General features: G+C 33.5%; 1 protein-coding gene and 1 pseudogene across 2 annotated transcripts; both read left to right on the forward strand.

The window, feature by feature from the left end:
* Window positions 1-1,208: 1,208 nt before the first annotated feature.
* Window positions 1,209-25,882, forward strand: LOC308658239 (olfactory receptor 6C6-like; the record flags this gene model as incomplete). The annotated part of the gene is made up of 2 exons (XM_081310833.1): window positions 1,209-1,348; window positions 25,078-25,882. The coding sequence occupies 2 exons, from the start codon at window positions 1,209-1,211 to the stop codon at window positions 25,880-25,882; spliced, it is 945 nt and encodes a 314-aa protein (XP_081166959.1).
* LOC308659038 (olfactory receptor 6C1-like) lies at window positions 1,573-2,202 on the forward strand (annotated as a pseudogene). Its single transcript has one exon. The product of its transcript is annotated as an olfactory receptor 6C1-like (transcript).
* Window positions 25,883-27,554: the final 1,672 nt, after the last annotated feature.

The following is a 27,554-nucleotide window of genomic DNA, read 5'->3' on the forward strand; positions in this document are numbered from 1 at the left end:
AAAAAATGCTGGTAGATGGCTATGGATAAAACAACCACATTTTAAAATTATGTCTTTCCCATTTTTGCTAATTTGCAATGAAATTAAACTTTTACCTAAAGGGAAATGTCTATAGAGATTGGAGCAGTGTCTCAAAGGAAGATATTTTGCAGACACATATATGAAAGATAATAAGTAACATTTGGAATATGAAAAGTCTGACTAAAAATCTTAGTCCTACCATTTCAAGCTCTATAATATCAAATTATTTTCATTATCTTTAAATGTATTTTATGCACACATATTAATTGTCATGTTAATGACATTCATTGTGATATTTTCATAGATGTATACAGCATTCACTGATCATATTCAACCATCCTTCTTCCACTGTCCCACCAACCCACCCTCTAAACTTCCTAATTTCTGCTAATCACGATTCTACCTGTTCTTTATTCAGTTTCCACATATGAGAGAGAACAAGTGATACTTGTCTTCCTGAGTTTAACATATGTCACTAAACATAATGCACTTCATTCCATCCATTTTGCTGCAAAATATTTTATTCCTCTTCGTGGTTGAATAATACTCCTTTGAGTACACATACTATGTTTTATGCATCCATTCACCTGTTGAAGAGCACTTAGGCCCTTACTATTTTTTACAGCTGTGAGTTGTGCCACAATAAACATGGGCATGCAGGTATACCTTTAGTATAATGACTTCATTTCTTTTTTATATATACCCTGTAGTAGCATGGCTGCATCATTTGGTAGTTCTGTTTTTAGTTTTTGAGCACCTATGTGCTATCCTTCATAGTGGCTGTACTAATTTACATTCTTACCCACAATTTATAAGAATTCCTTGTCCACACATTATCCTCAGTATTTCCTCGTGTGTGTGTGTTTGTGTGTGTGTGTGCGTGAGAGAGAGTGTGTGTGTGTTTGACAATAACCATTCTAACAGCAGTGAGAAGGCACCTCATTAGAGTTTTGTTACTAAAGCAGCTTTTAATATACCTTAACTAAGAGGTTTTCATTGTAAAAGAGTGGAAATTAAAGGATTATTGTCATTATCAGTGGCTTTCCATTTCCCCTGAAGGTGGAAATGACATAATATTTCAAAAAATTCCAGCTTCACGATTGGATATTTATTGTCAACCCAAGTTTTTTCTTTGTGTTTTCTCCTATAGGTTTAGCAAGAGAAAAAATAAATGACTGAAAAAACAGATGAGAAACCACACAGAATTAAGAGAGTTTATCATCCTAGGACTGTCAGATGATTCAAGGCTCCAGGTGGTAATATTCATCTTTCTCTTCCTCACCTACATGCTCAGCATCACTGGGAATGTGACCATCATCACCCTTACCCCGATCTGATCCCCATCTTTAGAGTCCCATGTATGTTTTCTTTAGGAATTTCCCCTATTAGAAATTTCATTCACAACTGTCAGTATACCTAAGTTCCTAGGAACATTATTTCAGGAGATAAAACCGTTTCCTTTAATGACTGTATAGCTAATTTTTGTTTGTTTGTTTGTTTGTTTTTTTGTTTGTTTGTTTGTTTTGTTGGTGGTGGTGGTGGATATTTTTTTTCATTCTCTTGGAAGTCACTGAATTTTATCTTCTGGCTGCCATGTCCTCTGAGCGACACATTGCCATCTGCAAGCCTCTGAATTACATGAGCATCATGAATCAAGAAGTCTGCAAAATGCTTGTTTTTGCTTGATGGCTGGTCTCATTCTTCCATTGTCTTCCCTTTGCTCATGTTGCTGCTACACCTTGATTACTGTAGGTCCTAAATCATTGACCATTTTACCTGCGATTATTCCCCCTACTCCAACTTTCTTGTTCAGACACTAAATTCCTAGAGATAATGGAGTTTTCCTATGCTGTGTTTACTCTGATATTCACTTTGGCACTAATATTTATGTACTAATATTTATGCTACTCAGAGGACAAAGACCTTTTCTATGTGTTCTTCCCACATTATTGGCATCTCCATCCCTTATGGCAGCTGCATTTTTATGTAGCAAGAGAAAGAGTGTCAGCAAGAGAGAGAGTGTCTCTGAGCAAGAGAGTGGCTGTGCTAAACACCTCAGTGGCTTCTCTGCTCAAGCTCTTTATTTACAGCCTGAGAAATCAGCAGGTCAAGAAAGCCTTCATGAACACGGCAAGGAAGATTGTGTTTTTCACCAGTTCACAAAAAGATGGGATGCGTTGAGGTAAAGGCACATTGATGAGTAATAAAAAGTACAAAAGAATGAAATTTCAGCAGCTAATTCAAATCAGTATTGCCCTCCTAGTAATTGTTCATTCACTGTTTTCTTTTTCTTTCCTAACAGGTTTATTGACATATTTGTTTAACATGTCTCACCAAACTGAAATCATTTTCTTATGCCTTCTGATAACATGTTTTTCTGGTACTTGTTTATAACAATGTCTCAAACAATAATTATTTTACAAAGAAAATTGCAATTTCAGTTTTGTTCAGGTAAATAAAATATCCCCATAAACAGGAGACAAAAATTATAAATATTGATACATTTTACTTTGTGCACATAAAAATATAAATCGTGATTCTATTTGTATTTTACAGAAATTCCCTTGACTTTTCTTGCATTCTTTGAGATGTCTTAAATACTACACAAGTGAATGAAAAATGTATTTTTTTTAAAAATTAAAAACCAAGAAATAGTTTGGGGGTTGTAGCACCATGGTAGAGCACTTTCCTAGCATGTGCAATGTTCTAGGTTTAGTCCCCAAGCAATAATAATAATAATAATAATAATAATAATAATAATTTAAAAGTTAAAAATTTAAAAAAAACCAAGAAATGTTATTTGTCTATTCACAAATTATAATGGACCATTAATAATACATCTCTAGATTTAAGTGCCAGATAGACTTTCATATTTCTAAATCCTACAATCTCTCAGTAGATGTGTAGGTAGACACACACACACACACATTCACACATACATCACATATATATATACACATACACACACAGGTTATTTTTTTTCAATTTATTTTTTTTATTTATTTTATTTTATTTTATTTTTTTATTGGTTGTTCACAACAGTACAAAGCTCTTGATATATCATATTTCATACATTAGATTGAAGTGGGTTATGAACTCCCAATTTTACCCCAAATGCAGATTGCAGAATCACGTCGGTTACACATCCACAATTTTACATAATGCCCTATTAGTAATTGTTGTATTCTGCTACCTTTACTATCCCCTACTATCTCCCCTCCCCTTCCCTCACATCTTCTCTCTCTATCCCATCTACTGCAATTCATTTCTCTCCTTGTTTATTTTCCCATTCCCCTCACAACCTCTTATATGTAATTTTGTATAGCAATGAGGGTCTCCCTTCATTTCCATGCAATTTCCCTTTTCTCTCCCTTTCCCTCCCATCTCATGTCTCTGTTTAATGTTAATCTTTTCTTCCTGCTCTTTCTCCCTGCTCTGTTCATAGTTGCTCTCATTATATCAAAGAAGACATTTGGTATTTGTTTTTTAGGGATTGGCTAGCTTCAGTAAGCATAATCTGCTCTAGTGCCATCCATTTCCCTGCAAATTCCATGATTTTGTCAGTTTTTAGTGCTGCGTAATATTCCATGGTATATAAATGCCACATTTTTTTATCCATTCATCTATTGAAGGGCATCTGGGTTGGTTCCACAGACTAGCTACTGTGAATTGTGCTGCTATGAACATCGATGTGGCAGTCTCCCTGTAGCATGCTCTTTTAAGGTCATCAGGGAATAGTCCAAGAAGGGCAATAGCAGGGTCAAATGGTGGTTCCATTCCCAGCTTTCCCAGGAATCTCCATACTGCTTTCCAAATTGGCCACACCAATTTGCAGTCCCACCAGCAATGTACAAGTGTACCCTTTCTCCACATCCTCGCCAGCACTTGTTGTTTGCCTTCATAGAGGCTGCCAATCTTACTGGAGTGAGATGGTATCTTAGGGTGGTTTTGATTTGCATTTCTCTGACTGCTAGAGATGGTGAGCATTTTTTCATATACTTGTTGATTGATTGTATATCCTCCTCTGGGAAGTGTCTGTTCAGGTCTTTGGCCCATTTGTTGATTGGGTTATTTGTTATCTTATTGTCTAATTTTTTGAGTTCTTTGTATACTCTGGATATTAGGGCTCTATCTGAAGTGTGAGGAGTAAAAATTTGTTCCCAGGATGTAGGCTCCCTATTTACCTCTCTTATTGTTTCTCTTGCTGAGAAAAAATTTTTTAGTTTAAGTAAGTCCCATTTGTTGATTCTTGTTATTAACTCTTCTGCTATGGGTGTCCTATTAAGGAATTTGGAGCCTGACCCCACAATATGTAGATCAGAGCCAACTTTTTCTTCTATCAGACGCAGAGTCTCTGATTTGATATCAAGCTCCTTGATCCATTTTGAGTTAACTTTTGTGCATGGCAAGAGAAAGGGATTCAGTTTCATTTTGTTGCATATGGATTTCCAGTTGTCCCAACACCATTTGTTGAAGATGGTATCCTTCCTCCATTGCATGCTTTTAGCCCCTTTATCAAATATAAGATAGTTGTAATTTTGTGTATTAGTCTCTGTGTCCTCTATTCTATACCATTGGTCCATCCGCCTGTTTTGGTACCAGTACCATGCTGTTTTTGTCACTATTGCTCTGTAATATAGTTTGAAATCTGGTATCGCTATACCGCCTGATTCACACTTCCTGCTTAGAATTGCTTTTGCTATTCTGGGTCTTTTATTTTTCCATATGAATTTCATGATTGCTTTATCTATTTCTACAAGAAATACCTTTGGGATTTTGATTGGCATTGCATTAAACCTATAGAGAACTTTTGGTAATATCGCCATTTTGATAATGTTAGTTCTGCCTATCCATGAACAGGGTATATTTTTCCATCTTCTAAGATCTTCTTCTACTTCTCTCTTTAGGGTTCTGTAGTTTTCATTGTATAAATCTTTCACCTCTTTTGTTAGGTTGATTCCCAAATATTTTATTTTATTTGAGGATATTGTGAATGGAGTGTTTCAGAAGTTTTGTCGCTGATATACAGAAATGCCTTTGATTTATGCGCATTGATTTTATATCCTGACACTTTGCTGAATTCATTTATTAGTTCTAGTAGTTTCTTTGTAGATCCTTTTAGGTCTTCTAGGTATAGAATCATGTCGTCCGCAAATAGTGATAATTTAAGTTCTTCTTCTCCTATTTTTATGCCTTTAATTTCTTTTGTCTGTCTAATTGCTCTGGCTAGTATTTCAAGGAGTAAATTAAATAGAAGTGGTGAGAGAGGGCATCCCTGTCTTGTTCCAGATTTTTTTTTTTAGAGAGAGTGAGAGAGGAGAGAGAGAGAGAGAGAGAGAGAGAGAGAGAGAGAGAGAGAGAGAGAGAGAATTTTCAATATTTATTTCTAATTCTCGGCAGACACAACATCTTTGTTGGTATGTGGTGCTGAGGATCGAACCCGGGCCGCACGCATGCCAGGTGAGCGCGCTACCGCTTGAGCCACATCCCCAGCCCTTGTTCCAGATTTTAGAGGGATTGCCTTCAACTTTTCTCCATTCAGAAGGATGCTAGCCTGAGGCTTAGCATAGATAGCTTTTACAATGTCAAGGTAAGTTCCTGTTATCCCTAGTTTTTCTAATGTTTTGAACATAAAGGGATGCTGTACTTTGTCGAATGCTTTCTCTGCATCCATCGAGATGATCATATGGTTCTTATCTTTAAGCCTATTGATGTGGTGAATAACATTTATTGATTTCCGTATATTGAACCATCCTTGCATACCAGGGATGAATCCTACTTGGTCATGGTGCACAATTTTTTTGATGTGTTTTTATATTCGATTCACCAGAATTTTATTGAGGATTTTTGCATCTAGGTTCATTGGAGATATTGGTCTGTAGTTTTCTTTCTTTGAGGTGTCTTTGTCTGGTTTCGGAATCAGGGTGATGTTGGCCTCATAGAATGAATTTGGAAGTTCTCCCTCTTTTTCTATTTCCTGAAATAACTTGAAAAGTATTGGTATTAATTCTTCTTTAAAGGTTTTGTAAAACTCCGCTGTATACCCATCCAGTCCTGGCCTTTTCTTGGTTGGTAGTCTTTTGATGGCTTCTTCAATTTCATCCATTGATATTGGTCTGTTCAAATTGTGTGTATCCTCCTGACTCAGTCTGGACAAATCATATGACTTAAGAAATTTATCGATGTCTTCACTATCTTCTATTTTATTGGAATATAGGTTTTCAAAATAATTTCTAATTGTCTTCTGTATTTCTGTAGCATCTGTTGTGATATTGCCTTTTTCATCCCGTATGTTAGTAATTTGAGTTCTCTCTCTTCTTCTCTTTGTTAACATGGCTAAAGGTCTGTCGATCTTATTTATTTTTTCAAAGAACCAACTTTTAGTTTTGTTAATTTTTTCAATAGTTTCTTTTGTTTCAATTTCATTGATTTCCGCTCTGATTTTAATTATTTCTTGCCTTATGCTACATTTGCTGTTGTTTTGCTCTTCCTTTTCTAGGGCTTTGAGATGAAGTGTGAGCTCATTTATTTGTTGGTTTTTTTCTTTTTTTGAGGAATGACCTCCAAGCGATGAATTTCCCTCTTAAAACTGCTTTCATTATGTCGCATAGATTCCGATATATTGTGCCTGTATTTTCATTTATCTCTAAGAATTTTTTTTATTTCCTCCTTTATGTTTTCTGTAACCCATTGATCATTCAGTAACATATTGTTCATTTTCCATGTGATGTAGGATTTTCCTTCCTTCTTTTATCATTGATTTCCAGTTTCATTCCATTATGATCTGATAAAATGCATGGTATTATCTCCACCCCTTTATATTTACTGAGGGTTGCCCTATGGCATAATATATGATCTATTTTTCAGAAGGATCCATGTGCTGCTGAGAAAAAAGTATATCCATTTGATGATGGTTGATATATTGTATATATGTCAGTTAAGTCTAGGTTATTGATTGTGGTATTGAGTTCTATAGTTTCTTTATTCAACTTTTGTTTGGAGGATCTGTCCAATGGTGAGAGAGGTGTGTTGAAGTCACCAATAATAATTGTGTTGTGGTCTATTTGATTCTTGAACTTGAGGAGAATTTGTTTTATGAATGTCGTAGCACCGTTATTTGGTGCATAAATATTGATAATTGTTATGTCTTGTTGGTGAATGTTTCCTTTTAACAGTATATAATGTCCTTCCTTATCTCTTTTGATTACCTTAGTCTTGAAGTCGATTTTATTTGATATGAGGATGGCCACCCCTGCTTGCTTACGAGGACCGTGTGCGTGGTATATTTTTTCCCATCCTTTCACCTTCAGCCTGTGTATGTCTTTTCCAATCAGATGTGTCTCCTGGAGGCAGCATATTGTTGGATTTGTTTTTTTAATCCATGATACCAGCTTATGTCGCTTTATTGGAGAGTTTAAGCCATTAACATTTAGAGTTACTATTGATATATGGATTGTACTTCCAGCCATGTTTGATTATTTATCCTTTTTTAAAAAAATTTAGTTTGTTTCTCCATGATTATCTTTCCCCTTGCCCTCTGTCTTTACCGAGGCACTTCCCACTGATGGTTTTGGTTATTGTTTTTCATTTCTTCCTCGTGTAGTGTTTTGCTTAAAATGCTTTGCAATGCTGGTTTTCTGGCTGCAAATTCTTTTAACTTTTGTTTATCATGAAAGATTTTTATTTTGTTGTCATACCTGAAGCTTAATTTTGCTGAATACAGAATTCTTGGTTGGCATCCATTGTCTTTCAGTGTTTGAAATACATTGTTCCATGACCTTCTTGCTTTCAGCATCTGTGATGAAAAATCCGTTGTCAACCTTATTGGTTTACCCCTGAATGTAATCTGCCTCCTTTCTCTTGTAGCTTTTAATGTTTTCTCTTTGTTCTGTATATTGGATATCTTCATAACAATGTGTCTTGGCATTGGTCTACTGTGATTTTGTGTGCTCGGTGTCCTGTATGCATCTTCAATTTGAATATATGTTTCCTTTTTTATTTCTGGATAGTTTTCTGTAATTATTTCATTCAGAAGGTTACTCATTCCCTTTGTTTGAATCTCTGTACCTTCTTCTATCCCGATGACTCGTAAGTTTGGTTTTTTTATGTTATCCCATAACTCTTGGATGTTTTTCTCATGAGTTTTTACCAGCCTTTCTGAGTTGGCTAGACTCTTTTCAAGATGATATATTTTGTCTTCATTATCTGACGTTCTGGCTTCTACTTGCTCCACCCTGTTAGTGATACTCTCAATTGAGTTTTTAATTTGGTTTATCGTTTCCTTAATTTCTAGAATTATTGTTTGATTATTTTTATAGTCTCTATCTCCTGATAAAGATGCTTAACTTCTTCTTTTATCTCTTTATGTAATTCATTCTCAATGTGTTCTTTCGCTGCTTGAATTTGCTGTCTCATATCGTCTTTAAGGTTCCATTCCATCTGTCTAAGGTGTTCCTTGAATTCTTTATATGACCATTTTTCTGATGACTCTAGGTCCTCCTGAATATTTAGGCTGCCCTGCATTGTTTGTACTCCTTTTCTTCCTTGCTTTTTCAAGCTGCTCATGTTACTTCTTGTTCTGTTTGACTGCTGAGTTACTGTTTACTCCTATAAATTGATTTGATGCTTGGGAGGAAAGGTATTATAAGGGAAGGGAAGAAATCACTAAAGAGAATGAGAGTAAGCAGGTAGAATTCAAGGAAGGGGGAGTAAGAAAATTGAAAAGAAATGAAAAGACAAAAGAAGAAAAAAATAGGAAATAAAAAAAGAAAAAAATTTAAATAATAATAATAATAATAATAAAAATAAAAATTAGAAGAAAAAAAATTTAAAAAAAATTGAAAAAAAATTTAAAAAACAAGAAAAATGAAAATGAAAGAAAAAACCCAAATCAAAAAAAAAAAAAACTAATAAATGCAGTCTTAGAGTTTGATTAACTTCCCTTCCAGTAGGTGGTGCTGTGCACACCAGGCCAAGTTTCTCCTGTCAATACGTGGGAACCAATCACTGTGCAGCAGCTCCTCCTCCCAGACTGGGCGAGTCTCCAATCCTGAGTGCCTACGGCCTCCTCTTGTGTCTAGTCACTTCCCCACTTTTCCTCTAGCCAGGCCCCTCTCAAGGGTGCCGCTCACCACAATACTGGTTACATGCCAGGTCTGCTGCTCCCGGGAGCCCTGTTTTCATGAACGACTGGGTCCACTCTCCCTGTTTGCCATTCCCTTGGACCCTAAATTTGTAGATCTTGGGGCTGAGAATCCTCAGCGAATTTTACTTGCCCTCCGGTAGCCACGCCCCCGGTAGCTGGTGCAAGAGACCTCAGTTGTCAGCACTGATGGGAGCGGTAGCCGGGAGTTCCGCGCCGCGGGTCCCTCGCCACGTCTGATTCCCTTGGTCTGGCTATCGCGCTCATGGGAGAGCTGGGAGGGGCCCTTACGGGAGAACTGGTAGGGGCCCTTAAGGTTTCCCCAATGTGTGGAGAGGGAAGGCTAGGGAATTACACACCTGTAGCCGTAGGTTTCAATGAAGTTATCTCCTCCGCCACAGTCTGGTGACGTCAGTCCTCTGCCATGGTGGTATCTCTTTCAAATGGCGACAGTTCGTTTCCCTTTGCCGGGTGACCAATGCAACGGGTGGGTCCTTACTGTCTCTCCCAAGCCCCGTTTCAAACCTGTGGCCACTACGTATGAAGGCTCAGTTGGCATTTACCTCCGTAGGATCAGAAGGGCTGACCAGTTGTTTCAGCTGGATGGATTAGTGCTGAGTCACAGCTGTTTGTCTGTGGGAAGCAGGCGAACGGGAGCTTGAATTCAGCCAATCCTGGCTCAGTGTGTGTTCTGTGAGGCCCAGACTGTTCGCCCCAGATCCACATCAGCTCATCATTGCCTAGTGATCCTGAGCAAACAGAATTTAGATTGTTTACGACTCCCTATGCCCACACAGCTGAAGAGGTCAGAGACTTGATCTCTCTGCGCCCGCCGCCATGTTGGAATCCCGAAGTACATTTTTTTGATAGACCTTTATTTTATTTATTTATATGCAGTGCTGAGAATAGAATCCAGAGCCTCACACATGTCAAGCAAGTATGTTACCACTGAGCCAAAGCCCCAGACCCAATGGAAGTTACACTTTAAATGGTATAATCAATTGAGAGACTAAGTATTAAATTTATTGAGATAGATAAAAAGCAATAGAAAACCTTAAAGGGGACCCTAATTTTTGAAGGAAAATTGTATATGACTTGTAAATTACAGTTCTTCCAAATGAATTGCAATTTTTATGTTTGTTAAGAAGTGAATAGTTGAAAAACCTTAGATTTCTATAACCTCAAAGTACATATTTCCCCACCAAAAAATAAAGAATATTATCAAATAAATGAAGCATAAATAACTTATTATGAGGATGAAAGCAAATCTGTAGAGCATATAGAATAATCATCTATATTGTTGACCCATCAGTAATTATTATAGTTCTCTCTAGATTCAACTGATAGACTTTGAACACTTTCAGATAAAATTTGTTATTAGAGTAAGAACAACTGACTTGAGATCTAACTACATTGATTAAATAGAAACACAATATTGTTCAGAAGATCTCTAGAATTTATTCATTTTGCATAAGGGAAATTCTATATACCCCTTGAAAAGTTACTCCTATTTCCTCTTCTGCCAATCCTGTATAAACTATCATTCTACTCCCTGATTCTATGAGTCTACTTTAGATACTTTATATAGGTAAAATTGTTCATTGTTTGTCCTCTCATGACTGGCTTATGTAACTAAGTATATTGTCCTTCAGGTTCATTCCCACTGTACATTAGGGCAAGGTTAGTTTTTTTTTTAAAATGTGTGTGTGTGTGTGTGTGTGTGTGTGTGTGTGCGTGTGTGTGTTTACAATTTCTGTATTTCAGTTGTTTTTTTAAAGGAGCCTCAGTGCCATTTTCTGTGGTGGCTGCACCATTTTATATTCTCATTAACCAGGCACAAGTGTTCCAATTTCTCCACATCTTCTCCAATAGTTGTTATATTTTGTCTCTTGGATAATAACTCTCCTAACAGAAGTGACATGATATCTCATTGTAGTTTTGATTTAATTTTCCCTAATGATCATTAACATTGAGGCTCTTTCCATATACTTGTTGGTCCCTTGTATGCCCTATTGGAGAAACATCTATTCAAAATCATGCCCATTTTATATTGGGTAATTTCTCTTTCTTTTCTATGTAGTTGTTCAAGTTTCATATGTATTTTAGACATTACTCCCTTATCTGATATTGATAATGAAGTCAGACATAAATCAGTGCCATCACTGATATGTCCATAAAAAGGACCTTTTGAAATCTAGATTTGATTTTTTATTAATTCTAATAGGAAAATACACTGTTTAGCACAATTGCATATTCTGTTTCCTCGGGGAAAACAAACTGTCTTAAATGGTTATAAATCAAAAGTATAATTCTGATGGAGTCTTCTATATAAGGCTTTTGTTCTTGTAACAAGTTGCAAATATTTTTAAAATGAGTTCATATTCTGGCTACCGCCCCTCAGATATCTACTGAGAGTTTTTCCAATAAAGTGCTAAATGCATAATTTCTTACAGGCATGTTTGGATGATTTTCCAGTCCAAAAGTCTACATAAATTTTTCTTCTCAATCTCTAGAGAAAGTTTGTGATATGAAATTAGGACACAAACTCATGTATGTTGTAAACTTATCCATCAATTATTAGAGTAGTTAAGAGAAGATGTTATTGGGAAAGAAGATTGCCATACACATGGAAATGTTAAGGTTAACCTCACCCTTAACCTGAATTAAACCTCTAAATCTTAATATTTACAATGGAAAATTTATTTAAATTGAATCATTTTTATTATATAATATGTATTAATAGTTTATATACTTATATATGTCAATTTTCTAATGTTATGATTTTGATATGAAAGTTCCCCCAGTATATTCATGTAACACATATGAAGGAATGTTCAGAGTTTAAATGATCAAATGATGATAACTGGAATTTCATCAGTGGACTAATACATTTGATGGATTAATAATTTAATATAATACTGAGCAGTCACTACAGGCAGGTAGGATTGGAATAGAGGAAGTAATTCACTGGGAACATGACCCCTAAGGACTTATATTTCCCCCCCAGCTGCTCCTCCTCCTCCTCCTCCTCCTCCTCTTCTTCCTCCTCCTCCTCCTCCTCCTCCTCCTCTTCCTCTTCTTCTTCCTCTTCCTCTTCTTCTTCTTTCTTCTTTCTTATTTCTTTCTTCTTCTTCCTCTCTCACTTTCTTTTCCTTCCTGGCTTGCATGAGGTAAGAAATTCTACTCCACCATTACCCTTTCAGCATGATATTCTGCCTCACTGGGCCCCAGAGAAATGGAGTCCACTGATCATGAACTGAACCTCTGAAACTATAAACATAAAATTAATGTTTCTCCTTTAAGTTGGTCTTGTCAGGAATTTGATCACAGCGATGAAAAATTGTCTAACATATGATTTTATATTTTTATTGTAAAAATATTTGAAAAGCATGAAAAACATGAAAGAAAATAAATGGGTATAATCCACTAACCAGAATTTCATATAAACAAACTTTTATCATTTCATCATTATTTATTATTAAAATGATGATAAATAAAGGTAAAACCAAGATGAATAGGAAGATGAGAGAAGTTGATATGGCAATTAAATATTGTAGTTTGTAATGAGGATAAAATTAAAGTATGTAATAACATTTTTTAAATTATAAGAAAAAATATGTGCATTATAAAAGTTATTCTTTAACTTACTATTATAAAATAATCCTTAATTTACAAGTGAACAACATCTAACAAAGGTAAAGTATTAATGATCAAAAATGCATATGTAAAAACTTTTTATATTTTAAAAATATAATTAAATACCATTTTGGTTAGGGGTTTAGGTTTTGTAACAAAGTCCATTTCATAGCTATTTTTATTGCTTGTGAAATATTACATAATAATAAAATATCATATAGATTCAATTAATGGAAATAATAGTTTGTAGAAGACAGCATTGTAGATTCTCTGTGGAATACAAAAAGGAATGTAACCATTCTCAAGGGAGATCCACAATAAAGAAGTGATAAGAAGCTACTGAGAAATGGGAGAATGGCTACTGGAAGTCCCTCAGGATCTATAAGATAGCAGACATGTGGCCTGGCCTTTGTCTTGTTCCCAGGAGATCATACCTTTGGAAAGCAAAACAAGTAGACTTGATATATTTGATATATTTGAGATATAAAGTACAACCAGGATTCTGATTTAAGAATCTATACTCATAATGCCCAATAATGTCATATCTTTTTCTGTTCTTTCTTAAATTTCTAGATCAAATTAGTGAAGGGGACATAGTGTATTGTCATATTTTCTGAAGGCTGTGACATTACATTTTTGTTTCCTAAAATATTTTCCTTCAGTTATCCTAAAATAAAGAAAATATAAAATCAAATTTGATTAATGTGAATTTTTCTAGTATCTGGCAGAAAAACAATGATTTTACATTCTGTGCTTCAAAGCAGAAATTTGACTATCTAAAAGTGAAAAAGGCAGCTGTCAGGACTTAGCAGACAAAATCCACCAAATAGCATATTCAAGACAGTATGAAGATCTGGGGACTAACTGAATAGGTTAAGGTGAATGGGAGAGGTTTTCCTGTATATTTCTAGATGTCCTGGTAGATAAGTGGACCCAGTGAATGACTGCCCCATGTGGGAAATAATGACTAAGGAAGAAATTTTTTCCATAAAACTTAACAGATAAGGAAGGATGATGTTCAAATGGAAAATATAATGTGCTATAATCCAAGTGACAGAACTGCTAAGGTCTAAAGAAAGTAGTTATTTGGAATTTATTCTTTAAAGCAAATTGAAAAACAAATACATGTTGCTTAAAGCTGAAAAATGAAAAATGTCTTGATACTGATTATGACTTATTCTGATTATGCCTAAATAAGTGTGTGCATATATATGCACATACATGTGTACATATATTTCAAACAAATCATCAAAGATATCAAACATTAAATATTTTGGTAGAATTATAAGATAAATCAACAAGTGAACATATTTCCTAGTTACTACATGAAATGTCACATTATTTATCGTATATTAAATGTATATTTATAATGTGTATAATATTTTTATGTTATCTTGATAGTTAGTCCAAATTTTTAATATTAATAATAAAATTAATAAATTAAATAAAAAATTATATTTTTAAAATGTATTTTATTTTTTAACAAAATAATTAGTTGATTTTTTTATATCATGAAGGGAATAATGAGTTGTTACTTTAGCCTCCCAATTTTTACTTTTCCCTTTTGATGAGATCAAGATAATATATTTTTGTTGTTAGATTGTAGTATTATCTAATGCATTCACCAGGAGTAAGCATGTTTTATGTGATTGTTTCAACAAAAATGTAATAGATTGGATACAAGATAAGAATTATTGATTTTATTTGCCATTCCTCAATGATGTGGCTTACTATAAAAAATTTCCTAAATACTGTTGCTGGATTTAAAATAAAAGAACCAGTAGCAAACAAGCTGGACTTACAAATATGAATTAAAATATAATGCAAAGAAGATAATCAAAATAAAATTGATACATATTATAAAAGATATTTTAGAATGTTATAATTAAGGACTATATTAATCATAATAAATTATATTTTTCTTTCTCTCTAAAATTTTTTTCTACCCTCAATAACCTTAAAAGAGAAAAAAGGAGAGACCAAGAGACAGGTACAAAGAGAAAGAGAGAGAGATGAATCACACAGTGATTACAGAATTTGTGCTCTGAAGCCTTTCTGATGATCCTAAACTTCAGGTTGTATGATCCTATTTTTATTTATCACTTACATATTAAGTGTCTTGGAAATCTGACTATCATTACTCTAACCTTGGTGGACTCCCACCTACAGATGCCTATGTATTTCTTCCTCCAGAACTTCTCTTTCTTTTTTTTTAAATTTTTAAATCAGTTATGCATGATAGTAGAATGCATTTATGCACTTTAATATATCATACATAGATAATATGTGATTTCTTATTTTTCTGAGTGGACATGTTGTAGAATTACATTGGTCATGCAGTCATATGAGTACATAAGGTAGTAAGGTCTGTTTTATTCCATTGTCTTTCCTATCTCCATATACCTTCTCCTCTTCTCCCTTCACTTCTCTCTACCTAATGTAAGGTAACTCTATTCTTCTATTCTTCTCTAATACCCCACTTTCTCATTTTTATAAATCACATTTATAAGTGCATGTATCCCTAGGTTTCTAGGTGCTATTATCACCCAGAATGAGACCATTTCCTATAACAGCTGTGTAGCTCAACTCTTTTTGCTCTATCTTCTTGGGGATGACTGAATTTTACATTCTCACTGCCATGTCCTATGACTATAATGTTGCCATTTGCAAGCCCCTTCATTACACTACCATTATGAACAGGAAATGCTGCACCTTGCTTGGGCTATGTACCTGGCTGGGTGGGTTTCTGACCACTTTCCTACCCCTCATGCTTCTGCTCCAGATGGATTACTGTGCTTACAATGTCATTGATCACTTTGTATGTGATTATTTTCCCCTGTTACAACTGTCTTGTCAATGTGGTGCTGATAAAGCAGAATATGCACATTGAATAAAAGTATCAATACCTGAGATTGCTCTGTCTGGGGCTCTTAAATGAAGGCATTCACTAAGCAGTAAAGCAATAATTGCCTGGCATGGTCATGCACACCTGTAATCCCAGCATGTAATCCACAGGAAGCTGAAGCAGGAGAATCACATGTTCAAAGCCAGCCTCAGCAAAAATGAAGTGCTAAGTAACTAAGATAGACCTGTCTTTAAATAAAATACAAAATAGGGCTGGCGATATGGCTTAGTGGATGACTGTCTCTGAGTTCAATCCTTGGTACCCCCTCCCCAAATAAGAAACAATAATTATCCCAATAGAAAGGTAGACAGTATAAATAAGAAAGGGAACAAACCACCTAAACAGCCCACAACAGTTCAATAATTAATCTCATTGACACCTGAGTGGAGGAAATGTCAGAGAAATAATTTAGAAAGTATATAGCTAAAATGTTTAATGAGTTTAAAGTAGATGTAAGAAATGAACTTAGAGAAAAAAATATGGGAAGTGAAGTATCATTTAAAAAAAATAGATACTGTTAAAAGAACCAAATGAATATCTTAGAAACAAAAGACTCAAAAAATCAAATTAAATACTCAACTGTAGACATCTTAATAAGAGCTATTAGGTTAATTGTATAATTTTTGCATTGGGTACTGTTAATATTGATCTCCCCCTTAAAGGCAAGGTACAGGAAACATTCAGGAATACTATAAGTCTACTGGGTAGAATCTGTATTGCCTCAGATCCATAGTGTTAGATGTGAAAAAACACAAACAACATGGTAAAACAAGGAAAAAAGCACCCCAAACAAGCCAAGATGCTCTAATAATAAAATCCATTGACAACACATAGAAGAAATGTCAGAGGAGTTTAGAATGCACATTGTTAAACTGATCTGTGAATTAAAGATTTGTTTACAGAGTGAAATCAGAAAGAAAATATATGAAGGGAAAGACCACTTCAATAAAAACACATACATTCTGGCAAAAAAAAAAAAAAAAAAAAAACAAGCAGAAATTCTCAAAATGAAGAATCAATAAACCAAATTAAAAATTCAATAGAAAGCATCACCAACAGACTAGACCACTTGGAAAACAGAAACTCAGACAATGAAGATAAAATATATAATCTTGAAATAACGTTGACTATGTACAAAAAATGATAAGAAACCATAAATAGAACTTCCAATAATTATGGGATAATGTGAAAAGACAAAATTCAAGATTTATCATGATAGATGGAGTAGCGATTCAAACCAAAGGAAAGCATTATATTTTCAATGAAATAATATCAGAAAAATTTCCAAAACCTAAAGAATGAAATGGAAAATCAATTACAAGAGGCTTATAGAGAACCAAATATGCAAAATCACAACAAACCCACACCAAAGCATATTGTAATGAGAATGACTAACATACAGAAATAGGACAGAACCTTAAAGGTCATGAGAGAAAAATATCTCATTTCATAGTGGGGGAAACCAATTCAGATCTTAGCAGATTTCTCAACCCAGACCCTCATAGCTAGGAAGTCCTGGAATAGAATATTTCAAGCACTCAAAGAAAATGCATGCCAACAAAGAATCCTATATCCAGCAAAATTAGGTTTCAGATTTGAAGATGAAATAAAAACCTTTCAGGATAAAAAATAAAATTAAAAGAATTCACCACTAGAAAACCTGCATTATTGAACATTCTCAACAAAATATTCCATGAGAATGAAGTGGAAAAAAATGTGAAAGCAAAAAAAAAGGGGAGAAACTACACTAAAGGGATATTCCATGGAGAAACTAAATCAAATTTAAAACTAGAAATAAACCAAAATGACCAGGAATACAAATCACATCTCAATAATAACCTTGAATGTTAAAGGCCTAAACTTATCAATGAAAAGACATACACTGGCAGATTGGATTTTTTTATAAAAAGCCCCAGCAATATGCTGTCTCCAAGAGACACCTCATAGGCAAAGACATCTACAGACTACAGGTTAGAGGATGGGGAAAAATGTATATATTATTCACATGGACTGCATATTCAAGCAGGGTTTTCCATCCTCATAGAAGATACAGTGAACTTCAAATCAAAGTTAATCAGAACAGACAAAGAAGGACAGTTCTCGCTGTTTAAGGGAATTATACCTCAGCAAGACATAACAATCATAAATATTTATGTTCCAAACAATGGAGAATCTATGTATATCAAACAAACCTTTCTCAATTTCAAGAATCAAATAGACATGATAATAGTGGGTGACATTAACACACCTTTCTCACTACTGGACAGATCTTCCAAACAAAAACTAAACAAAGAAATTATAGAACTAAATAATACAAATAATAAAAATTAAGACTTAACAGTTATATGAAATATTTCATTCATCAATGAGCAAACTCACTTTCTTCTCAGCAGTACACAAAGCATTGTCTAAAATAGACCATATCTTAGGCCACAAAACGACTCTTAAGAAATACAAAAAAAAAGGGGGGGGGGGTAAAGCCCTGCATTCTATCAGATCATAATGGAATAAAATTAGAAATCCATGATAAAATGAAAAATAGAAACTACTCTAACACCTGGAGACTTAATAATACACTATTGAATGAATGGATAGCAGAAGAAATCACAGATGAAAAAAATACTTAGAGGTAAATGAGAATAACAATAAAACATGTCAAAATTTCTGGGACACTCTGAAGGTTATTTTTTTTCAATTTATTTATTTTATTTTATTTTATTTTATTTTATTTTTTTATTGGTTGTTCACAACAGTACAAAGCTCTTGACATATCATATTTCATACATTAGATTGAAGTGGGTTATGAACTCCCAATTTTACCCCAAATGCAGATTGCAGAATCACGTCGGTTACACATCCACAATTTTACATAATGCCCTATTAGTAATTGTTGTATTCTGCTACCTTTACTATCCCCTACTATCTCCCCTCCCCTTCCCTCACATCTTCTCTCTCTATCCCATCTACTGTAATTCATTTCTCTCCTTGTTTATTTTCCCATTCCCCTCACAACCTCTTATATGTAATTTTGTATAGCAATGAGGGTCTCCCTTCATTTCCATGCAATTTCCCTTTTCTCTCCCTTTCCCTCCCATCTCATGTCTCTGTTTAATGTTAATCTTTTCTTCCTGCTCTTCCTCCCTGCTCTGTTCATAGTTGCTCTCATTATATCAAAGAAGACATTTGGTATTTGTTTTTTAGGGATTGGCTAGCTTCACTAAGCATAATCTGCTCTAGTGCCATCCATTTCCCTGCAAATTCCATGATTTTGTCAGTTTTTAGTGCTGCGTAATATTCCATGGTGTATAAATGCCACGTTTTTTAATCCATTCATCTATTGAAGTGCATCTAGGTTGGTTCCACAGTCTAGCTATTGTGAATTGTGCTGCTATGAACATCGATGTGGCAGTCTCCCTGTAGCATGCTCTTTTAAGGTCTTCAGGGAATAGTCCAAGAAGGGCAATAGCAGGGTCAAATGGTGGTTCCATTCCCAGCTTTCCCAGGAATCTCCATACTGCTTTCCAAATTGGCTGCACCAATTTGCAGTCCCACCAACAATGTACAAGTGTACCCTTTTCTCCACATCCTCGCCAGCACTTGTTGTTGTTTGCCTTCATAGTGGCTGCCAATCTTACTGGAGTGAGATGGTATCTTAGGGTGGTTTTGATTTGCATTTCTCTGACTGCTAGAGATGGTGAGCATTTTTTCATATACTTGTTGATTGATTGTATATCCTCCTCTGAGAAGTGTCTGTTCAGGTCTTTGGCCCATTTGTTGATTGGGTTATTTGTTATCTTATTGTCTAATTTTTTGAGTTCTTTGTATACTCTGGATATTAGGGCTCTATCTGAAGTGTGAGGAGTAAAAATTTGTTCCCAGGATGTAGGCTCCCTATTTACCTCTCTTATTGTTTCTCTTGCTGAGAAAAAAACTTTTTAGTTTAAGTAAGTCCCATTTGTTGATTCTTGTTATTAACTCTTCTGCTATAGGTGTCCTATTAAGGAATTTGGAGCCTGACCCCACAATATGTAGATCGGAGCCAACTTTTTCTTCTATCAGACGCAGAGTCTCTGATTTGATATCAAGCTCCTTGATCCATTTTGAGTTAACTTTTGTGCATGGCAAGAGAAAGGGATTCAGTTTCGCTTTGTTGCATATGAATTTTCAGTTTTCCCAACACCATTTGTTGAAGATGCTATCCTTCCTCCATTGCAATTTAGTCCTTCAAATACTAGCCAGAGCAATTAAACAGACAAAAGAAATTAAAGGCATAAAAATAGGAAAAGAAGAACTTAAATTATCACTATTTGTGGACGACATGATTCTATACCTAGAAGACCCAAAAGGGTCTACAAAGAAACTACTAGAACTAATAAATGAATTCAGCAAAGTAGCAGGATATAAAATCAACACGCATAAATCAAAGGCATTTCTGTATATCAGTGACAAAACTTCTGAAACGGAAATGAGGAAAAACACTCCATTCACAATATCCTCAAATAAAATAAAATACTTGGGAATCAACCTAACAAAAGAGGTGAAAGATTTATACAATGAAAACTACAGAACCCTAAAGAGAGAAGTAGAAGAAGATCTTAGAAGATGGAAAAATATACCCTGTTCATGGATAGGCAGAACTAACATTATCAAAATGGCGATATTACCAAAAGTTCTCTATAGGTTTAATGCAATGCCAATCAAAATCCCAATGGCATTTCTTGTAGAAATAGATAAAGCAATCATGAAATTCATATGGAAAAATAAAAGACCCAGAATAGCAAAAGCAATTCTAAGCAGGAAGTGTGAATCAGGCGGTATAGCGATACCAGATTTCAAACTATATTACAGAGCAATAGTGACAAAAACAGCATGGTACTGGTACCAAAACAGGCGGGTGGACCAATGGTATAGAATAGAGGACACAGAGACTAATCCACAAAGTCACTCTGAAGGTTATTAAGAGGAAAATTCACTGCATTGAGGTCATTCATCAAAAAAAAAAAATCAATGATAAATGACCTAACATTACATTTCAAAGCTCTAGAAAAAGAAGAACAAATCAACACCAAAAGCAGTAGAAGACAGGAAATAATTAAAATCTGAGCTGAAATCAATGAGAAACAAAAGAAACAATTCAAATAAACAACAAAAAAAGGAGTTGGTTGCTTGCACAAATAAATAAAATAGATAAACCCTTTTCCATGCTAATGAAGAGAAAAGGAAAACTCCAATTACTAAAATATCTGATGAAAAACAAAATATCACAATGCATACTACAGAAATACAGAAGATAATTTAAAACTATTTTGAAAATTTTAACTCCAATAAAATAGAAAATCTTGAAGAAATCAACTAATTTCTAGAAACGTATGAACTACCCAAACTAATATTGGCTTCTTAAACTTGCATATAATTCATTCAGTAAGAAATGAAACATCAGATTCAACAAAATCTAATTTTCTCAGTGAAAAAAATTTATAGCTGAAAATGTTCAAAGGATTCATTAATTATTTATTATTTGAGAAGCCAGATATCAAATGATTGGATTATGAGCTGTGGCCTAATCAGTCCATCCTAGGTTGAATATACTGGATGGCAATTGTAGGCAATTGGGACATGACTGGAAGAGATAGGTCACTGAGGGCAAGCCCTGGAAGTGTCCATCTTCCCAATGCACCCCTCTCCTGCTTCCTAACCCTGCTATGATCTGAGAAGCTTTCCTCCCCTGGTCCCTTCTCCTATGATGTGCTGCTTCACTGTAGGCACAGAGCAATGGAGTTCTCTGACTCCTCTGAAACCATGAGCCCCAAACAATTCCCTCCTATATTTTGTTCTTTGGTTACAGCAATGAAAAGTTAACTAAAACAGACATGCATCCTTGTGTTTTACAGTGAGTCATCAAAAATGAATTAATCTCATGATATTAATCAACATGTTATACAATATAGTCTAGCTAAAATTTCTCAAGCAAAATATCTTATGGTAGGGACAAAAATGCAAAAGATAAATAAAAAGGAAATTAAAAAAACATTATTCATGATAAAATTAAAACAAATAAACCAAGAAGATATTATTTAAGGAGTTGATAGCTTTGTGCATTGAAAACTATAAAACATTGATAAAAAAATTTAGGAATATATAAGTTTTCCCAATAAGTAAATAAGTAAATGGAAGACATCCATGTCCATGGATTAGTTAATTTGTTACTGATAAAATGTCCATACTAATCCATCATGATTTACAGAGACAATGTAAACACTATCAAAATTCCAATTACATTTTTATTGGCAAAATTACATTTTATTGCCTATTGTATCTATTTAGAAGTTCAAATGGGGTTACTATGGCTGAGAAACTTAATATTTAATTTGGATTAAAATATAAATCAGGGGCTAGGATTGTGGCTCAGCAGTAGAGTGCTCACCTAGCACATGGGAGGCCCTGAGTTTAATCTTCAGCACCACATAAAAAAATAAATAAATAAAGTGATTGTGTTCAGTTACAAACAACAAATAAATACTAAAAATCTTTAAAAATTATATAAATAATATCATATTTATATTTATTGAATATTTAACAGGAACATCAACAATTTACTGTATGAAGCAGCAATGGAAAATCCTAAAGTGATTATATTTATATTCAGTAAATATAAATATGGCTAATAGTTATTTTATTAAGCAATATTGTCCTAAGTTGTCTTCTAAACAGCTGGTTAAGAAATATATTATATACAAATGATTTTGTTGGAAAGATGATTGAGGTTGGGTTTAATGACAAGGTTCATCTTTTGTGGGTATACACTTAGATGAACTTGAAAAATACATGAAATTATGCAACCACTGTCTAAATGAAAATATGAAATATTTCTGTCACCTGAAAATTTTCTCTCATGATACTTCTCTAACCAATCTCTGCTTCAGCCCAGGGAACCTCTCACTGATTATATTTCTGTCTCAATAGTTCAGTCTTTTCAAGAGTTATATAAATGATATTATACAATATTTTTGTTTGATTATGAAACCAATTTATATCTGCTTTTTTCAGCCAGTATATAGTCATTAAGATTTATTTGTGTTTTGTACATATTGGTATTTCATTGTATGTGTAAATCACTTTGGAATTTTGCATTGTTGCCCAGACAGTGAATTGTTGATGTTTCTGTTAAATATTTTATTGATTTTTTTTCCCTAATCATTTATTATACCCCTCAGGGATACTTTCTGTTCAATTTTGACTTAAACTACTTAAAATACTATTATTGCTAATAATTAGTACTTTTGTAACACTTGTCCCCAGAGAAGAGTTTGTTATTATTTTATTTCAACAGATTCCCTGGAGTTGGAACTAAGTAGAAAATGATGAGACTGCAGGATTTATAAGTATAGAGCTGGCTATGTGGTATCTCTTTCTTAGAAAAGTTATTTATGTTTCAATAGTGATTTTTTACTTTATTTCCCAGTTTTTATTTTATTTTAAAGGGCATGTATCTAACTGAGGTTTTGAATAATAGTGATCTCAATTATAAAAACAAAATTTCAAAGGTTCATCATATCTGGAATGGAAGCTAAGTGCTTATTAAAATTTTGGACATTAAAGTCCCAAGTTTCAAAATGCATATGAATTTGAGTAAAGGTAGAAATTCTTTACTTTGACTGTCTCCACAAAAATCATGGGTAATAATTCTTCTTATTAATAAAATATTATTTTATAAACAAGTGAAATTTTCACAGAGGAGAATAAATTATAGCTCAAAAAAGGTAAGTGCACTATAATTTTAACTTATTTTCTAAATGAGAAACCAAGGCAAATGAACAAGGAGTAACTCCCAATCCCATATAATAACAAGTAATGTAATGTTTTTTTATTTACATACTGTTGAATCTGTTCCGTTTGTTTTGTTTCCTCTGATACTTTTAATGAATATTGGCATGAGTGAAGTGATGTAGAAAAAAATACCGACAAATTCTTTCCTAGAATTTGAGATAGCATGGTTCTAGAACAATCTGTTAGACCCACATGTTTCAGAATTTGTTGGACTAACTTCTAGAAAAACTTGAAAATCAGAACAGAGAAAAAATGGGAGTTTTTGACACAACAATGATGAAAATGTGCCAAAGTTTGTGACCACTTAGTAACTTAAGACTGTAGGTGTTCAGTTTTATTTAAAAATATTAAAACTTCTCACTAATATTTATTTTGGGAAATCACATTTTGTATGAAAAATGCTAGTGTTTTTTCCTCATTAGATTATAAAAGAAAAGCAATATTAATACATGGAAAGGAAAGCAATGTTAATAAAATAAAGGCAAAAGAATAAAGACAATGCACAGGAATTTAGTAACCCATTACTTTTAAGAGTTCACAGTAATGCATATAATGAAGCATATGGACTCTTTTAATCTAACAGAGGAATGGTATAATATGGAAGTAAATATTATTCCTATATGTAGAAAAGTTAGAAAATAATATTCTCTCCTGCATATTCAATAGTTTTGTAAATAATATGGTGGCAATAAAACAAAGTGCCAAAATCATATAAATATATAATAGGATATGTTTCAAAAATATCATCTAAAAAATGACAAAATATTGTATATTAAAATACATAATTTATGCAACATTATCATTCTTTGTTTTGTTTGTCATCTATGCTGGTAAATAGATATTTAATTGAATTTAATAATACAAGAAAATTGATAACAGTGATAGTACTTTGTTAGTACAGAGAATATTTCAAAAAAATTAAGAGTAGAATTTTCAACTATAAGAAATCTATAGTACCTTAGTCACTAACACAGTAACTGTAATATAATCCTGATTTTCAAACATCACTGATACTCATTCTAAAAGAAAAACTTAGAACTACTAGGGTAGTTTGATAAAAGTACTATAAAATAAATTTTAAATAATTAATACATAATTTATATGTGCAGATAGGAGATTATTTGTAAGTGATAAGCTTAAGTGCATATTAACAAAAATATGTATTATTCAAATTTTGGGGAAAATTAATTAAAGAAAGAGTAGGGGGAATTTGAATTAACCTATACCATTTAATTTCATGTCATTTGATATTTTGGGCTAGAAAATAATATTTCAAATGAATAAATTTGAGAATTTATATCCATCTCTGCTTTTGTGTATGTGTGTGTTGTGTGTGTATTCTAATGCACATGTATTTATTTTTTTTCCTTTTCCTATACAGATTTGATAAGTTTCACAAGAAAGAAATGAAGAACCAATCAATGGAAATGGACTTCATTCTATTAGGACTGACAGATGATCCACAATTGCAAATTGTGATTTTTCTGTTTTTATTTCTGAACTACTCATTGAGCCTAACGGGGAACTTAATAATTATCCTTCTCACTCTACTGGATTCCCGCCTCAAGACTCCCATGTATTTCTTTCTCCGTAATTTCTCCTTTTTGGAAATCATATTCACAACAGTTTGTATTCCCAGATTCTTGATAACCATTGTGAATGGAGACAAAACCATTTCTTACAATAACTGTGCAGCGCAATTATTTTTTATTCTTTTACTAGGAGTTACTGAGTTTTATCTCTTGACTGCCATGTCCTATGACCGCTATGTTGCCATCTGCAAACCCCTGCATTACCCAGTCATTATGAACAGCAGAGTATGTTACCTACTGGTGCTCAGCTCCTGGGCAACTGGATTCTTAATCATCTTTCCCCCTTTGGTCATGGGACTCAAGCTGGATTTCTGTGCTTCCAGAATCATTGATCACTTTATGTGTGAAACATCTCCTATCCTACAGATCTCTTGCACAGACACACATGTCCTTGAAATGATGTCTTTAGTCTTAGCTGTGCTGACACTTGCGATCACGTTGGTATTAGTGATTCTCTCTTATGCTTGCATCGTTAGGACCATTCTGAAATTCCCTTCTGCACAGCAAAGGACCAAAGCTTTCTCCACCTGTACTTCCCACATGATTGTGGTCTCCATGACATATGGTAGCTGTATCTTTATGTATATAAAGCCATCAGCAAAAGAAAGAGTGACTGTATCCAAAGGTGTAGCTTTGCTGTATACCTCAATTGCCCCTTTACTAAATCCCTTTATCTATACTCTAAGGAATCAGCAGGTGAAAGAAGTCTTCTGGGATGTATTACACAAGATTTTGTGTTTTTCAAAGAATAAAAATTAACATGATAAAAATTACAAACTTACTTTTGAAAACCAGTTTCGTTCATTTGTTATGATCATGTTTTTCTATCTCATAGTTCCATCATGAAGAAGAGTCTCTAGAAAATTCTTAACTCTGTATTCCACTTTTCATTTTATTCCTTCTCAAGAAGCTTTTCACTCTATGTGGTAACATCCTACAATTTTCAAATCTGAATTGCCATTAACATCTTATAAAGTAGTAGGTTCCCCCAAACAATACTTTAAACTTTGTATAAGTGTAACTTATGTATATAATTCACTAATTAATTCAATGTGTATTTATTGAATAGCTATCTGGTTCCAGACATTGAATAAAGTACAATCCTTAGTTTTAATAATTTTTTTCATTTCCCAAAGGTCACAAACACAGTGTGTAATTAGTGTTATAATAAAGGTCTACAAAAATATTATGGCATAGATAAGACTACTTCTGTGGAATTTAAAAGACAAGGAATAACTTCCAGGAGAAAGTAATTTTTCTGCTTAAACTAAAAAGTATATGTAAGAAGACTGAGGTGTAATTATGTGCCAATAACATAGGGTTGTTTGGTAACTATATGCATTTGTGGACAGTAAGACTAATGTTTTGAATAGGATTTTGAGATACTTAATTTGGTTCAGTAAATGTTTTACCAAACACTCTCTGGGACACTGCATAGAACATGGAAACTTTTCTTGCCTTTGTTTCTCCATATGTAATGTAGGAGAAATGAAAACATTTCTCTAATTCAGTAAATATATGCTATTGGAGCAGTTTACCACTCAGTAAAGGATAACACTTGAATTTGTGAAGAATTTAAGAATGTGCTACGTGATATGTTGATGCAGGTAGAGACAACAATAATTAAAGAGGTGGAAAGATTAAAACATAAAAGGGACTATTAGCCAGAATACTGTTTTGGAATTATACCTAATGAATCAGTAATTTCCAAATATTTTATAGAGACCACCTAGATATATTTAAATGTTAATTCCCTTTTGATTTTCAACTGATGCATAAAAATTGTACATATTCATGGTGTACAGCATGATAGTCAATACATGTACCCATATTGTAATACTTAAATCACGATATTTAGTATATCCACGACCTCATGCATTCATCAGTTCTTTATGGTGTATCAAGTCTTTATTCTTTGGGCTTTCTGTTAAAATGTTACATATAGTCAATATATCCTTTATTTAATAAGCACCTCATGTATTTTGAGAACATAGACTTTCTTGACACTTCCAATTAAAGTCATTGAAAGAATATGTAAGATAAAAATTTCAATATGCAATTTTTTTTTTTAGGGAGTACAGCCTTGGAAATAAAATTGAGCATGGGGTGTTTTAGAATTAGGGTACAATTGAGGAACCATTGTTTTAAACTATTTATAAATTTTGAGATATAGTATATTAATGTGACAGTGGGTCTAGAAATCAAGGAATAGAGTGAGAAGCATATATCTATTTGACTATTTTCATGAACCAAAGTTTAATTAAGTCTTTAATTCTTTTTTCCTAAAAAGACTTAACTTTTAGTTTGTATGATAGTCAATACATGATATTATTGTGAAAAAAATCAAATGGGTATAATTAGATTTAATTCACCATTTTCACTCCCTAAAAATACACATTAAATGATTTTAAGAAAGTTGTTTATTATTATC

The sequence above is a fragment of the Spermophilus citellus genome (genome assembly GCF_964194105.1).
Source record: "Spermophilus citellus genome assembly, chromosome: 10".
NCBI lineage: Eukaryota > Metazoa > Chordata > Mammalia > Rodentia > Sciuridae > Spermophilus > Spermophilus citellus.